Source organism: Hemicordylus capensis, chromosome 3 (genome assembly GCF_027244095.1).
Source record: "Hemicordylus capensis ecotype Gifberg chromosome 3, rHemCap1.1.pri, whole genome shotgun sequence".
Taxonomy (NCBI): domain Eukaryota; kingdom Metazoa; phylum Chordata; class Lepidosauria; order Squamata; family Cordylidae; genus Hemicordylus; species Hemicordylus capensis.
Window position 1 is genome coordinate 232,198,489 of NC_069659.1, and position 16,682 is coordinate 232,215,170.

The 16,682-nt window shown below is 45.0% G+C and overlaps 1 protein-coding gene across 11 annotated transcripts in view; it reads left to right on the forward strand.

The window, feature by feature from the left end:
- COL13A1 (collagen type XIII alpha 1 chain) overlaps positions 1-16,682 on the forward strand; it is a 184,874-nt gene that overhangs the window by 11,951 nt on the left and 156,241 nt on the right. For all 11 annotated transcript variants that reach the window (XM_053304228.1, XM_053304224.1, XM_053304226.1 and 8 more), the window contains exons 2-3: positions 1,728-1,754; positions 14,062-14,112. In XM_053304228.1, the coding sequence (XP_053160203.1) occupies positions 1,728-1,754; positions 14,062-14,112 (78 nt within the window). The remainder of the gene's footprint in view (positions 1-1,727; positions 1,755-14,061; positions 14,113-16,682) is intronic.

Here is a 16,682-nt window from a genome sequence, read left to right on the forward strand (position 1 = left end):
CAAGAGTTACTGTTAAGAAGCAGGGCTCTTCAGTTTTGTGCAACTCTTACAGAGTAGGCTATGGCACATTTATTTTGTTAAGTCTTATTGAGGTTATCTGAACTTCTAGAGTGTTTCTATAAAGCTTGGGAGTTGTCAGGACATTCCCCTAACATTTGCCCACCAGCACTTGGGAGGGCAATACTTCATAACACCAAAAGATTTACTTTCAAATTCCTTCCCTTTCAGAAATAGAACTGGACTACCTGCCTGGGCACTTTCTAGGTTAGCCACTCAACAGCAGCAAAATGCTTCCGTTCAGGCAAATCACAGTCAAAATGTAAATAGCAAAGTGCCCAGAAGGGAGAGCAGTCTCATGAAAATGAGCAACCCAAAAAAAACCCAACCTTTTTACGCTGGACAAACAATGTTTTATCAATAAATTGCAGCATTTAAATCCGAAACAAGGCATTGGGAATGTGAACAGCACCCTGCTGTCAGTGTAGGGACCGCGTTGTCACAACACAGGAAGTGTGGAAGCACACTTCAGAGATACACCGTGACCCTGTTGCAGGGTCCAATCTGGAAAGCGCCTTAATGAGGGAGCCACAGAGCTTCAGCATTTTCTTCTTGGCAGACTGTTCAACAGTTTTCCTCCTTCAGAATAAGAAAGGGATTTGTTATCTGAAGAGAAACCTCCATACTCACTTTAAGTTTTGCTGTACGTGACAACTGGTGACAACTGAAGGGTGTGCAGGAGCCATCCTTGACAAATTCAGCTAGTCTTGACACTTTTGGGGGGCTTCCCTTGAAATGTCAGAGGTTTCTTCTTGTGACTGACTGTTTTGCTAAGTGCTTCTGCAACAAAAAGCATAATTCTTCACAAGCCTCTAGAAATTGGTGTCTTTCATACAAGCCTCTTTGTATATCACTGGCATGAGACTAAATGCTCAGCAGTAATTGGCTTCAATACAGTGGTCGCAAGTTCTTTCTTGAAAATGTGGTTTCCACCTATTTTATTGCTTTAAATTAGTAAAGCACCTTCCAGGTATGTCTTTATCTTACTGCCTTGCAAGTATGTAAAAGGGATGTCTTTGTTTTAGCTATTAAGGCACTGGTTAGAATGAAACTTCCTAGTTAAAGCAAAGCCATCAGTCAAATCATGCCAGCCAGTGATGGGTGTAAGGATCCTTGTTATCAGATCTATTTCTGCTTCTGCATTACTGACATGTGAACTCCGATCTAGGCCAGCCTAGCTAACCCTGTGAGCTTACTGCTAACATGCTGTGGTTAAAACTCGAGAGCTTCAGCTGCAGCTGCCACCTTCCTTGGCTTCTCTATTGATGATCCCAGGGCAAAACTGTCCCTAGACTGTGCTACTACAGACTGCAGGTTGCATGATTGAGTGCCCCTCCTCTCTCCCACCCCCACTCTCCTTAAATGTAAAACTAGAATAATAAGGAGAGGGCTAAGAATATGAACCTTTCTCCCTGACATGCTAGTTTTCTATGTAAAAGAATTTTGGGGAAAGGAGAATTGCATTCAGTCATGCAATTCCATTCCAGGGACAGTTTTTTTCTTGTGGTTAACTGTTTGTCTAGAAAGACTGTTCGTTGTGTCTGTCTGTGCATTTGTGGTGTTTGGGGGCTTAGTGTGCCTTAGCATTGACTCCTGTGTTTGTCTCTCTCTCTTTCTCTCCCCCTCCACCCTCTTGCATGTGGCTGCGACTGGTGTAAATGGTGGCCCAGGGACTAAAGGGGAAACATGGAGAGAAGGTGAGTCAGCTCTTTCCAGCTCATCATTTTATTCTGAGCTTGTCTGTCCACTTCCTTTTAAAACGCTATCATTGTTGGTTAAATGGGACACATTGTTATACCGTGGGGCTTTGCCCTGAAAAGTAGGTTTGCCATGTGGTTGAATTTTTTAAAACTACAAGAAGAGGTTTCCTGCTAGGGTTACCAACCCTCCAAATTGTCCTGGAGTCTCCAAGAATTGGCATCAATTTCATCGTGACTATTTAAAACAATCCTGGAGATTCTAATGGCTTGATATTGTGAAAAAGTATTAGGGGGGAAATCTCCAAGAATAGTTTAAGAGTTGGCAATCCTAGTTTCTCCTTATTTGATGGATTTAAAAGTACAAAAGAAAGCTCATCCCCAGTTTGAGTCAAAGGCCAATTTTAGAAGTGCATGCTTTACACAAATTAATAAATGCAAATAAGAAATAGGTGGGGGTTCACTCTGTGGAAAAGTTCTATTTTTTATTTGTTTACTCTGATTTATACTAACATTGCTAGAACTTATTTATAGGGGCGGTCAGGCAAATTCAACATTTGCAGCTGGATCTTACTGGTGTTTTTTGGAACTATTTTCTATTTCATTGCTGACAGCTGTGCTTAGTGTGTCCAGGAAACATGCATGTGGAAATGTGGTTAACTGCACCAGCTGTGGCCTGGACAGCCCCATCCAGATGCTGTCTGCTGGGCCTAGTCCATTATTTCCTGATAGCAGACCTTGGTTAAACTCCTGTATTATCTGAGGAAAAGTCCTCATAAAAATCACTGAAGAACACAGGTGGGAGGGGACAAACATAGCCTCATACATTTACTTTAATCTGTGGTGGGTTTTTCTTTTGCTTGTATTAAGAAAAAGCATTACATCCATTTAGGTTGAGGTATGCAGTAGCCTGAAGCATTTTGAAATGGAAATACAAAATCCTTTATTTCATTTTGCCCTCTTGAAAACTGGTGCCTTTCAAGTGCCACGAGAATTTTGCATGTCTGTCAGCAGCACTCTGCTTTCTGTTGCTACGGCATCTCAGCAGAGGAAGCATGTTTCCTGTGAGTTCCCTTTCTTTTCTAAGGAAAAAAACCCAAAGCATTTATTATTTAGAAAGCCTGTCAACCTGCTGTGAAGAAGATAAACAAAATAAAACGATGGATTGTGGAGCAGAAGAGCAAAGCAGCTTATCAACACAGGCTTTTGTTTCCTTCAGGTCATTCAAGGCAGTCAGTATAAAAACTTTAACCAAAGCCGCACCTTGAACATTATGGCATTTATTTTAAACATATTAATGTGTATGTCCCCCTTGCCCCCTATGCTGGCCTACTGGGTATTACATTGGTCCCTTAGGTTTTTCATATGTTTATCTTGCCCCATTGATGTACAGTACAGGGACTGTCCATAATTTGCCACATTAAAATATCATAACTCTAGCTGCATTGGGTTTCGTGTTCATCCTCTTACACTGTTTTTCTTTGTTGATTGTTTCTTCTTGCACTCTGGGGGCATCAAGCCCACCATCCTTTGTTAATTCCCTGTTATTAATGAGCAGTAAAAATATAATTTTTCATAGTGGCCCAAGCAGTGAGAAATCTAAAGCAGCCTTTACATAATTAGTTTTATTTTGAGAAAAAAACCACTGGAGATTTGTGGTGTTTCTATATTACAAACCAGTTTATTTAAAAATACACAAACTGAGTAGATATTACAGGGGCCCTAAGGCAAGCCCACAGGCAGACTTGGATTCACAGCATCATAGACATTATGGAATCCCCCCAAAACCAGCTTGTCTCCAACCTTCTGGGCAACTATTATGGGTCTCATACAAAAACCATATCAATTTTCCAGCTTCATCTGGACAAGCAATTGTAAATGTTAGTCTGTATACTTGGAACCCCCACAAGTCCTGCTATGCGGCCTCATCATGATGGGGGGTGGGTGTTCCTGGGAGGGATGGGCAAAGTATGTGGGGAGGTATACTCTCAGTAGGGTCACCCAAAGCACAGAAATCACCCCAGCTGCTCAGCTAAAGCAAGCAGGCACCTATATTGGGCAGCAGTGATATAGGAAGGTGCTGGAGGCAGATGATCACTTCAGTGACAACAACAAAGGCATCATTTCATACTGCGTGGGAGAAGGCAATGGTAAACCACTCCTGTATTTTACCCACATGGATAGACAAAATGGAATGATTGTTGATGTAGTGCCGGATGACGGGGCCTTCAGGTCAGATGGTATTCAACATGCTCCTGAGGAAGAGCTAAGGATCTCTCAGAGAGTTTATGATGTGGCTAGACTAAAGCCATCTGGATGTCTAGCAGCTGATGTTGCCGTGCGTGAAAAGAAAATGAAGCTGCAAAGACAGAATTGCAGTGGGAATGTGGAACATAAGATGCGTGAATATGGGAAAGCTTGACACAGTGAAAGATGAAATGAATCGACTACAGATTGACATCTTGGGCACCAGTGAATTAAAATGGACTGGAATGGGACACTTTCAGTCAGAAAATCATACCGTTTACTACTCAGGACATGGAAACCAAAGAAGAAACAGTGTTGCTTTCATGGTCAGGAAGGATATATCAATGACAGTACTTGGGTACAATGCAGTCAGTGACCAACTAATATCAATTAGATTTTGTGGACAACCCTTTAACATGACGGTTCTTCAAGTCTATGCCTCAACAACTGATGCAGAAGAAGAGGAAGTTGATGAGTTTTATGCTCAAGTTCAGTCTGAAATTGCCAGAGCATGCAAACAAGATGTGATGCTGGTGGTTGGAGACTGGAATGCCAAAGTTAGAAAAGGTAAGGGGAAAACACAGTCGGACTATATGACCTAGGAAACAGAAACGAAGCAGGAGAACAACTTATTAGTTTCTGACAAGCCAGTGATCTCTTCATTGCTAACACATTCTTCAAACAACCAAAGCGGCACCTATACATATGGACATCACCAGATGGAGTACACAGAAATCAAATTGATGACATTATTGGTGCAAGGAGGTGGAGGAGCTCAGTTATAACAGCAAAGACATGGCCGGAGCCAACTGTGGAACAGATCATGAACTGTTCATGCAAGTTCCAAGTCAAGCTAAAGCAGAAAAACAAAGCTATCCAGCTTCCATGTTACGATCTTGAGAATGTACCCACTATTTTCAAGGAGAACATCAGGAACCTCTTTGAAGTTCTGAATCTCATTGATAGGGAACTAGAGGAACTGTGGAATGAAATAAAAGAAGTTGTTAAAGATGGATGTGAAAAGAGACTGCCAAAGGCCAAAAAACAAAAGAAGGCAAAATGGGTGTCAGAACAGATGTTGGAAATTGCCAAGAAGAGGAGAGAAGCCAAAGACAAGAAAAGTAAAGACCTCAGGAAGGAACTTAATAGGAAATTTAAGAAAGCTTTTAGAAGAGACAAGGAGCAGTACTACAATGACATCTGTAAATACCTTGAGGATGGAAATAGACACAGAAAAACAAGGCAAGTTTTCAAAAGATCTCTGAACTCAGAGGGAGGTTCCAACCTCAAATTGGTATGTTAAGGGATGCCAAAGGACAGAAAGTAACTGGTTGAGAGAAGATCAAACAGAGATGGAAGGAGTATATTGAAAATCTGTACAGCAGGGATGTCAACATCCAAGATACACTAGAAGATATCCCCTACTTGCAAGAACCTCTAGTACAGGAAGATGAAGTTAGATCAACACTCTGGTCATTACTAAGTCAGAAGGCTACAGGAATTGATGGAACAGCTAAAGAAATATGGCAGGCAACAGAAGAAGAATCAGTCAAGGCTCTAACCAAACCATGCCAGCAAATTTGGAGAATGACACAGTGGCTAACAGATTAGAAGAGACCAGTCTGCAAACCCATACCAAAGAAAAGAGACTTAACAGATTGTGCAAACCATCACACAACATCCTTAATTTCACATGCTAGCAAAATAATGCTCAGGATCATCCAATGCAGGTTAGAGCCCTATGTGAAAGGGAAATGTCGGATGTTCAAGCTGGTTTCAGCAAAGGCCAAGGAACAAGAGACATCATTCCTGATGCACATTGGATCATTGAGAAAGCCAAAGAATGCCAGAAAGAAGTCAATATGTGCTTTATTGACTACAGAAAAGCCTTCGATTGCATCGACCATGTCTAGTTGTGGAATATCCTTAGGAAAATGGGCATCCCAGAACATCTCATTGTTCTCATGAGAAACCTATACACAGGACAGGAAGCCACAGTCCAGATGGAACATGATGAAACAGATTGGTTGCAGATCGGCAAAGGAGTAAGACAAGGCTGTATACTTTCTCCTTTATTCAACTTATATGCTGAACAGAAGTTGGATTGGAAGAAGATGAGCGTGGTTTTAAAGTTGGAGGAAGAAACATCAATAACCTGCACTACGCTGGTTACGCTGCAGTACGCTACCTCCCTGCCGCCCCTTCCCCGCTGTCACTATTAAAAACTCCCAGGAGTCCTTTGCACGCGCACACGTCACCGAGACGTGCGCATGCGCACACAACGTGCACGTGCGCAAAGGACTTCTGGGAGTTTTTAATGGCGACAGTGGGGAAGGGGCAGCAGGGAGGTATCCTGCCGCCCCAATTACTTCTGAAATTACGGCGCCAGAGCGGTAAAGCGGCGGGAGGGGTAAGTAAACCCTCCCCCCGCTCTTAAAGGCACCCCCCACACAAACCGGACCGCCCAGGTCCGGACCGGTCTGGAGGCCTTTAGAATGGCCTCCGGACTGGTCCAGGCCCATCTCTACTATGGGTTCGCTAAGAGTCGACACCGACTTGATGGCACTTAATCAGTCATTCAATCAATCAATACTTGGAACAACAAATGGCCCATCAAACTGTGAGTTAACCAGCCACACTGAGCTGGGGGTGGGGGAGAACATAATTGGAAAGCGTAGCTCAACAACACTATGAACCACAGTGATTCTGTGAGAAGTACAGCCCATCCAGATTTGCAGACAAAAATATTCTCCCTGCAAAATGCTGTCTTAATCACCTAATGGCAAAGTCAGCCCCCACCCCTGGACATCTTCTGAAATTTGCCAACAGCCTTTTTTATGCCAATGGACATTTTTGCATTTGATCATGCTATAACATAGTATATTTACGTGTTGGATACCATTATGCTACATGTTAGGATCCTGCTACTATTGAATGAATTCTTGAACCAAAACAATAGCAATATGTGATTTGGATGACAAAGCATTTCTGTTTGATTTCTCCATTATTATGCTAGTATACAAAAATTGTGCTTGTAAGTGACTGTTATGTGAAGCAGTGTACACTATTAACCTACAGAGATTAAGGCTCCTTTGAGAATGTGAGCCATAGACTTGAGTATCTAAAATCATGTGCAATATTTGATTATTGGAAATTATTTAAGAAATTTGTTCTTATTCTAGTATTATACCATCAGGCGACTTCCTAAATGTAAATTTAAGTTCCATTTAAGGATTTCTTTTTTTCGCATTTTAAAATTTTATTGCTTTTTAAAATACCTTAACAATCCAATTAGATTTAATTAAGTAAATGTTGACTTCCCGCTTACCAATCTGCACGGTTCATATTGGCCATACAAATATTCCATTGCTATAATAATTCAAAACACATATACTCCACATTGCAAACTCGATTTTACCCTACCCAACCAATGAGGCAGCCTCGTTATATTCTCTTTTCCCCTCCATTTTTTTCAAAACAAACCAATCAACACAACTCAAGTTTCCTCCATTATTTTAAAACATACCCAATCAAATCAAATCCTCTCTTCCCTCCCAAATCAAACCAGTATACTTTCCTCTCCAAAACCAAACTGTAGATCAGGAGCTGTGAACTTTTGACCCCTGCTCAGCTTTTTAACATAGGGAGTAAGCAAAAGAATTGCAATACAGAAGTCTTATATACAAAAACCGGAGTTGTAGGCCTCATTCCTTCACAGAACTAATTCTATTGCCAACCGTATCACAAAAAATAAACAGCCCATATTAATTGTACAACCTTCAAAACAACAGGGTTCCCCCCACCCCCAGAATTAAGGGGCTGCTAAATTATTGGGGGGAAATAGAAATTTGGTGGTAAATTTTGCAAGTCTGCCCATAGTCAGTGGTGCATTGGCACTCAGAATAGACCTAGGGGCTTAGCAGAATTTGGCAGGTTCTGCTATGGGTTCAGAAGGTTTCAAGGAAGCTACAGATAAGGCCCCCTTTGCCACAGTAGCACAATTATCACATGATGGATGGTGCAGGAGACCAACGTACAAGCACTATGAGGTCCCTTTCGTCTCAGGAGCCACTGGAGTCCACCAGATTATAGTAAATTCGTCAGTGAAATCAGGACTCCTAAAATGACCAAAGCAGATTCCAGAATTTTCCTCAGAAGTTCATCAGATCTATCAAACTTTTTTCCAAAGCAGAACCATGTTGTTTGTCCATATATGAATATTAATTTCTATGCTATTCAGCTAACATCCCAAGCTCTCCAGTAGCTGTGCTTTCAAAACTATCATGAGGAGACGTTCCAAATCTATACTGACATTTCAGTTTCATTCCTGGATGCATGCCCTTTCACTCCACAGAAACCTACAGAATTTAACTAACTGCATGAAGTGTGTAGGTAGCTTCAACTAAAAGAGAAATCCTTTGGGGGTATGCAAACTAGATATACATCAGGAAGAGTGGCGATGTCAAGGCTACGATCTTCCCTTAAAATTCTAAAATAAATTGAAGGAAACAATGGTAGGGATATAGCAAGAGGCTCTTTGTTGGGTATCAGAGTTTGGAGATGAGCTGGAAAACAGGAAGCTAAGTCAGGAAATGAGCCAGAAACCTAATATATACCTTACAAAGCAAGTCAGTTAGCGAATGTGTTGAGTAGTTGCTTTCTGCTGAAGTTTCATATATCAGAGAGTGTTCACCCAGAAATAAGTTGTTTGTAGTACCCAATTAGAAGCCACTGGACCCCTTCTCACATTTCCTCAAAGTAGTGTAAGAAGGAAACGGTCTCCTGGAAACAAAGCTGGTGCAAGAAAGATTCAAGAAGGGCTCCCCCCTCATGACCTGTAACGTCTCATATGACCCAAGCAAAATGAAAAGGAGCCATGCTGCAACAGCTTCCATGCAAGAAGGAACCTACTCCACAAATTTAAATCACTTTCAAAGCAACTGATATAGCTCCCAACCCAAGGATGCTGCTAACTATTGTGAAAAGACTAAGGCCCTTTTAGAAACAGCATGAAACCACTAAATCAGGTTGATGAACCTGAGGTTAATTGTTGAATCCGGGAATCGTCGTCACACAGACTATCTTCCAGCCTGGGTTGGGCAACCTCCAGTTTCAGGGCAGAGGACCTCCTCCCTCTTCCTGGTCCACCGAGACCACATCCCAGAAAGCTCCATAGCACTCGCATTGCCAGACTGCAGGCAAGGTATCAGCACATCACCAGTTCATCAGCCATTGGCCATGATCTTCAAGGGGTCGTGCCCAGCGCAGTTGTGACTTTTCTGCATGGACCACCTATCCTCGGCAGGGGAAAGGCATTTAAACCCTTTTAAATGGCATTAAAACCCTTTCCCTCACACCACTTGCACTGCTGCCCTTGCAAGAGCCTCACAGGCAAACAGCCTCTCACAAGAACAATTATTGGTAATGGGGGACGGAGAGGGGAACTATTTTTCTATTACTTCAGGAAGGGATCATGATGACTTCCTATGAGGGAATATGTATATGAGGGCAGACAAAGGATCCTGGGGACCACTGTGACAAAGGATGCTCTTGTGATGGGAGATCCAGTCAAAGCAGTCCAAGAACCCCCCACAAACACCTGCCCCCACGTTGGCTTGTTGGCTGGGAATAACCCTTTCATGAGAGGGCCAGTCCACTGGGGAAGACCAGAGGCTCTATGAGTTACTGTACCCTCATGGGTTTAGCCATCCAACCATAGGGGGCCCTGCTGATGTGGTACCCCAGTATATCTGTTTAAAAATAGAACTCCCACTTCTCACCTTCCCTTCTATACTCAATCCCTACAGACTCCCATGGAGTCCAGGCCACTTCATGTGTCCGGCCGTTTCCCTCTGGGCTCAGCAGGGGCGTAACGAGGCTGGAGTGGGCCTAGAGACAAAATTTTAAAATGGGCCCCTCGCTGATACACACACACTCACTTCACATGTGACTTGCCTCTGGGGGGCCCCTCAAGGCGTGGGGGCCCCCAGGCAGCTGCCTCCCCTTGCCTAATGGTAGTTACACCCCTGGGGCTCAGTCTTGCAAGATCGGTGATGGCTCCTAGTACACATTCCAAATTCCCAGGCAGGAACTGGGACGTATGCAGATCGGCTGCTGTGGGGAATCACGGGTGAGGGGAGCTCTTATTTTCAGTGATCCCTGGCAAGCCGCGTGGCCATACTGGGCAAAAATCAACATGCATATGTGCCCAGGGAACACCAGACCACCATGGTGAGCACTTTCACTCCTGCTGTCTGCCAGTCGCCGCAATGTTCAAAGATGTTGGTGTGGTACTCTTCTCTGAGGCTTGCCTCAATCTAGCAACGGGGATGGGTAAGCGACAGCCCTCCAGCCTAGTGATGTGCACGGTCCGGAGAAGTCCGGACCGGCACCGAAGGGGGGCCTTGTTTCTAGGGCGGGGAGGGCTTGCTTAGCCCTCCCGCCTCCTTGCCCCCGCCAGCGCCCGTATTGAACAGTATAGGGGCGCTGGAAACCAGCCCCCCCCCCCGCCGCCGCGGCGAAATAACCCCCAAAGCCAGCCAGCCAGCCAGCCCTCCCTCCCTCCCAGCTAGCTGCCTGCCCACCCACCCACCCACCCGCTCGCTCGCTCACCCGCTCGCTCACTGCATAAGAAACGAGAGGAGCTCCGGCACAGAGCTCCTCTCGTTCGGAAGGCCTCCTGCAGAATGGCGGCTTGCGCGCGCGCGCATGCGCGCACCGCAAAGCACGCCGTTCTCCAGAGGCCCGGTCTACCCGCCGGGAAAGGGCCGGGTAGACCGGGCCTCCGATCGCTGAGTAGACCGGGCCTCCGATCCCCGGAGGCCCGGTCTACCCAGCGATCGGAGGCCCGGTCTACCCGGCCCTTTCCTGGCGGGTAGACCGGGCCTCCGATCGCTGGGTAAACCGGACCTCCGGCGATCGGAGGCCCGGTCTACTCAGCGATCGGAGGCCCGGTCTACCCGGCCCTTTCCCGGCGGGTAGACCGGGCCTCCGGAGAACGGCGTGCTTTGTGGTGCGCGCATGCGCGCGCGCGCAAGCCGCCATTCTGCAGGAGGCCTTCTGAACAAGAGGAGGTCTGTGCCGGAGCTCCTCTCGTTTCTTATGCAGTGAGCGAGCGGGTGAGCGAGCGGGTGGGCGGGCAGCTAGCTGGGAGGGAGGGAGGGCTGGCTGGCTGGCTGGCTTTGGGGGTTATTTCGCCGCCGCGGTGGCGGCGGGGGGGGGCGGCTGGTTTCCAGCGCCCCTATACTGTTCAATACGGGCGCTGGCGGGGGCAAGGAGGCGGGAGGGCTAAGCAAGCCCTCCCGCCCTTAAAGGCATACCCCCCACCCGGACCCGAACCAGGCAGGGCCGGACCGGTCTGGCAGTTCGGCCATTCTTTGGAATGGCCGCCGGACCGGTTCGGGCACACTGCTACTCCAGCCTGCATGCATGTCTGTACAGCCTGCCACTCTCTTGAGAGAGTGGTCCTTGGGAGAAGGGACATTGTCACACATTATTAGCAATACAGCTCCAGAAACATCATCCCGGTGTACAGGTGAAACTCGGAAAATTAGAATATCGTGCAAAAGTCCATTAATTTCAGTAATGCAAATTAAAAGGTGAAACTGATATATGAGACAGACGCGTTACATGCAAAGCGAGATAAGTCAAGCCTTAATTTGTTATCATTGTGATGATCATGGCGTACAGCTCATGAAAACCCCAATCCACAATCTCAGAAAATTAGAATATTACATGGAACCAAGAAGACAAGGATTGTAGAATAGAACAATATCGGACCTCTGAAAAGTATACAGTGTACTGTGCTTGATTGGCCAGCAAACTCGCCTGACCTGACCCCATAGAGAATCTATGGGGCATTGCCAAGAGAAGGATGAGAGACATGAGACCAAACAATGCAGAAGAGCTGAAGGCCGCTAATGAAGCATCCTGGTCTTCCATAATACCTCATCAGTGCCACAGGCTGATAGCATCCATGCCACGCCGCATTGAGGCAGTAATTGCTGCAAAAGGGGCCCAAACCAAGTACTGAATACATAAGCATGCTTATACTTTTCAGAGGTCCGATATTGTTCTATTCTTCAATCCTTGTCTTCTTGGTTCCATGTAATATTCTAATTTTCTGAGATTGTGGATTTGGGGTTTTCATGAGCTGTACGCCATGATCATCACAATGATAACAAATTAAGGCTTGACTTATCTCGCTTTGCATGTAATGCGTCTGTCTCATATATCAGTTTCACCTTTTAATTTGCATTACTGAAATTAATGGACTTTTGCACGATATTCTAATTTTCCGAGTTTCACCTGTATCTCCAGATGGTTCTTCTCGTAAATAATGCCAGAGACTGCATGCTTGCATCCAAGGGGAAGGGGCTGGGCCCCCTTCTCCTTCAAAAAAAGTACAAAAAATAGAGCAGAGCCACCCAAAAATTCCAGGGGCTGCTTTTCAATCCAGACTCCAGGTATCATTCCCCTGGCATGCATTATCTTTGTTGGAAAACAACTAGGTTGCCTGGTTTATGGTGCCACAGGGACTCCATGTGCTTGTGCAAATCACTTGCTTCTTCATCAAGCTGCTTTGTGGAGACCTCTCCACAAAGTCCCCACCTCATTATCCCATCCCCTTTTCCTGCAGATTGCCAAATGGGGGAAAGTGGGCATCCCCCAATGTAGCTTTCCCCTTTGACATGCTTTGAAGCTTGGGATATGGCAATGCAGCATCCCTGTTGCTGGGCAATGGCTAGAAGAGTGCAGAGACAACTGGAGGAAGGGCAAGTGCTTAAAGCAGCGACCAGTGGGAAGTGTGGCAGGCATAGAGCTCGTGCTTCTCTGGGCTGGTCTGAGCCACCCTCTCTATGGTTTTGGCAGCAGTCACAGCACAAAACCCAGGTTACAGTGGCAGCAGTATTTGGATGACACAATGCCACCTTCAAACCTCTGGTTGGATCAATGAAACTCACTACAAACTGAAGGTTCAGATTATAGTTTAGGCTCAAAAACCTTGGGTTGCTTTTGTGACAAAACAGCGGTTTCTCACATTTGGACAACCATGAAATGGAATCTCTGGCTTGTTCGCCTCCGATTTGGCATTATGTGTGAAGACTCTTATTTCTCATCCATATCACAAGCTCCAATTCCTAAGAATCTTTTTGGGAAACCATGGCTACCAGCCTGTTTCAAAGTAGTTAAAATGTGTAGAGGAGGTGTGTGACTTAATTATTCACTACAGCATGGATTAGTAAGTGGCTACTTCAATGATTACAGAAGCTGCAAATCCTGAACAAGACCCCAGGTCTTAATCAACAGCTAGGACCCAGCTGTTAATCCATATTTGCCCACAAATTCATTACAGGAAGGATGTAATTAAAATTAATTTGATTTTGCTCAGAATATCACAGCTTCCCACCCCTGCAAAATTCATGCTGTCAGAACCAGAGACTCCGTACAGTATCTTATCCCCAAGCAACGTGTATGTGTGCACGCATAGACATACACTGGCTGGACTGTGTAATTCCCAGAGTCAATTTCAAAACATGGTAGCTTAACTCCTAGCTATACTAAATCCCCCAGATTAGGGGAGAAAGCTTTCCAACAGAGAATAACTAGGAATGAGACAAATCTGGCATCAGAAAATAATATTTGTAGCTACATGGTGAGATTATACTTTCCACTCTCAAGGGGTGGTGCTTTGATCTTATTTCAGAATAGGTTCAAAATGGCTCCCTGTCTTAGTTGGAAAAGGCCAAAGGGACCTGCTGTTTCAACTGGAAGAAACATGTTTTTAATCATTATCTCTCAAGAGTATGTGTATGTATTGTTGATTTTAATCCTCTTTATAAACTTTGCTTTTCCACTCATTATTTCCTTGGCCACACTTCCCATTCAGCCTCTGTTGTTGTTCACTTCACTTTTTAAATTTTAAATGTTCACTTTGATGCTTAGCTTTATCGCATTCAAATTCTCTCTTTCTTTCTTTAACATTCAGCTCTAACCCATTTCCACATCCTATTGTAATCTTATTTTTCACATACATTTTTCTGCCTTTCTCTCACTGCAGGGAGCCCCAGGAGAAGCTGGCATGTCCATCATTGGTCCCCGTGGCCCTCCGGTAAGCGATTACTTGCTCTGATTTTTTAATTTAATGTTACAGAGTATGAATGAGTTACAAAAAAGATTAGGGAGTTAGAAGATGCCACCAGGTTCAGTCCCCAAAGGCCAGTAACTCTCTACAATGTGGTTTCCACCAGTGGTTAAGTTTGTTTTTAGATTGAAATTACAGAGTATATAGGTTAAAAAATGCATCCATCTCAGCAAAAAAAAATCCCAAGCTGGCCTTACTAGTATCTTTTCTGCCAATATTTAAAAGGAAAGGAAATATTTCCTGGTCTAAACAGAAAAACCAGCACCAGTTTGGCATACCCTTGTCTTTGAGCAAAAGGGTAACTAGACACCCTAGTCTTTGAGGAAAACTTTCTTCTTTGCCTGAGGATTGCTTGCATTTGTTGCATTTATTCATAAGGGATAATAGGTAAGTGTATGGTTAGAAGCCAAAGTACAGTCCAAGGAAATTGTGCACCATAGAGTTTAAAAATAATTCATAGTCATGGGCGTGCCAAGATCTGGTGAAGCTGGCTCTAGGTATTTGGGAGCTTTAGGTGAAACCTTAAAACTGTAAACTTTTCAGATGACCCCTGACAACCCTCAATCTGTATCTGATCCTTTGTCTTATTAGACTTTGACAGAACATCTTTGCCCCTTGTTCTTCCAATTGTACAAGTTCAAGGCTGGCTGGATCATGAATGTGTTCTGAAGGCTAAGATTGGCAAATTTTGTTCAAAATATGCTATTCTTGGGCACTAAGCTCAGTGGCTCTAGGTCAGGCCTGCTCAACTTTGCCCCCCGAACTGTTTTTGGACTACAACTCCCATAATCCCCAGCCACAGTAGCCAATAACCAGGGATTATGGGAGTTGTAGGCCAACATCTGCAGGAGGGCCGACGTTGAGCAAGCCTGCGCTAGATATTAGCAGTTGTGGCTTCTGAGGTGAGGAGATGAGATGGAATAATGGCAGAGGTGCACCTAGGTAATTTTGGAGCCTGGACCTATAGGCCTTTGGAGCCCCGCGCCCCTGCTGCAAGTTAGGCATTTTTTAACAGGTAGGTTCTTGAGGGCACAAACCACACCACCCAGGACAGACTAAAGAGGATTGGGGGGGGGGGCAGGGAGGCCCTGGATTTTGGCCCTGAAGTCCAGGGGTAAGAGTGCCCCTGTAATGATGCAAGATGATCCCTGATATATACATTGTGTGCAGGTTCTTAGAGCAGTTGTTCTTGAATGACACCATCTTGGACCAATCTGTCACTAAAAGGATGGTGCAGATGGCAGCAGTAAAAGTGAGGAAAGTACCTCCAAGACAGTCCTGGGTAACATCACCCAAAATTTACTATTTGCATCATTTTGGAGTGTCTTCCCAATTGCTGTTGCTGGTAGAGAAGACTGAAAACAATTTGTTATGCATGCATGAGTAGGTGTGTGGCTCTTTGTCTGTGTGTGGCCATCTCCTTTTTTTCACCTTGGACTGATGGCCAGCTACACCAATGGAGTGCTTAGACAGGAAAACTAGTGCAATATAAGGAATAACTCTTCATTGTGTTGCCTTTAGGTATGCCAGCCAGCCACTGATTTCCAGTGTAATATGCTAGAAAGAGTAGTCTTCATTTCTCATAAACATATTTGTATAAGTTAGCATTGTAAAGAGAAGACTTTTGATGTGGAGGACACAGATAATTCTTGTATCACAACAGGAGGTACAAGCCAAAAGAACTAGGTGGCTTGGGCTGCTTGCTACATCTGGCTTCCAAATCAGCTCTTGAAAGTTCCTTGCAAGTGTATCTAATTAAAAAACGGACTGAGAGGTCGTTCACATGACTGGGCAGGGTGGCGGGTGGGTGAGTGAGAAGGCCTGTTTAACTCACCTTCTCCCCCAAATAGGCACTTGACCTTGCTGGGAGCATGTCCTGACTTCCAGAGATCCCACAATGGCACTCGGGGATTCCCGCGGGAGACAGACACTCTAGGCACCTGTCTCTGGATGTAGCTGGCCTGGAAGCAGCCCGAGGTCGCACACGAGCAGGCAGCTGGGGTTAAGGGATCTCTTGCTCCCTTAACCTCAGCTAACAGCTGGGCTACAAAGCTGGGCTACAAAGCTAGGCTACAAAGCTGGGCTAGGCAGCACTGCCCCACTGGGTTTGGGCCTGATCCCGGCAGCTCTCACATGCAGCCTAACCCAGACTGGCCTTCCCTAGCCTGGGTTAGGCTGCACATGAGAACAGTCTCTGTGTCTGAGATCACTTGACCTCCTGTTCTGGAAGCTGGTGAATAACAAAAACTGAATGGGAGTGGCAGTGGCAAAAGAATCTTGTCAGAAGATTGTTATTTGGATGATAATGTCTGCAGCTCTCCAAGCAGTGCCAACAGGTTTTTGCAGGGCCATACTAAACTATATTGAACATTGTCTTGCCTAGAGACCCTGATAAGCCCCCAGATCTCTCCCTGAATCATCACCCTGAGATAGACCACATTGCTTCTTCTCTTCACTGCCTATGAAATTCAGCTGTGCTCTGACACTTCAGAATATATACGGAATTACCTTTGCTCTTCTGCTTTTAAAATGTTTGT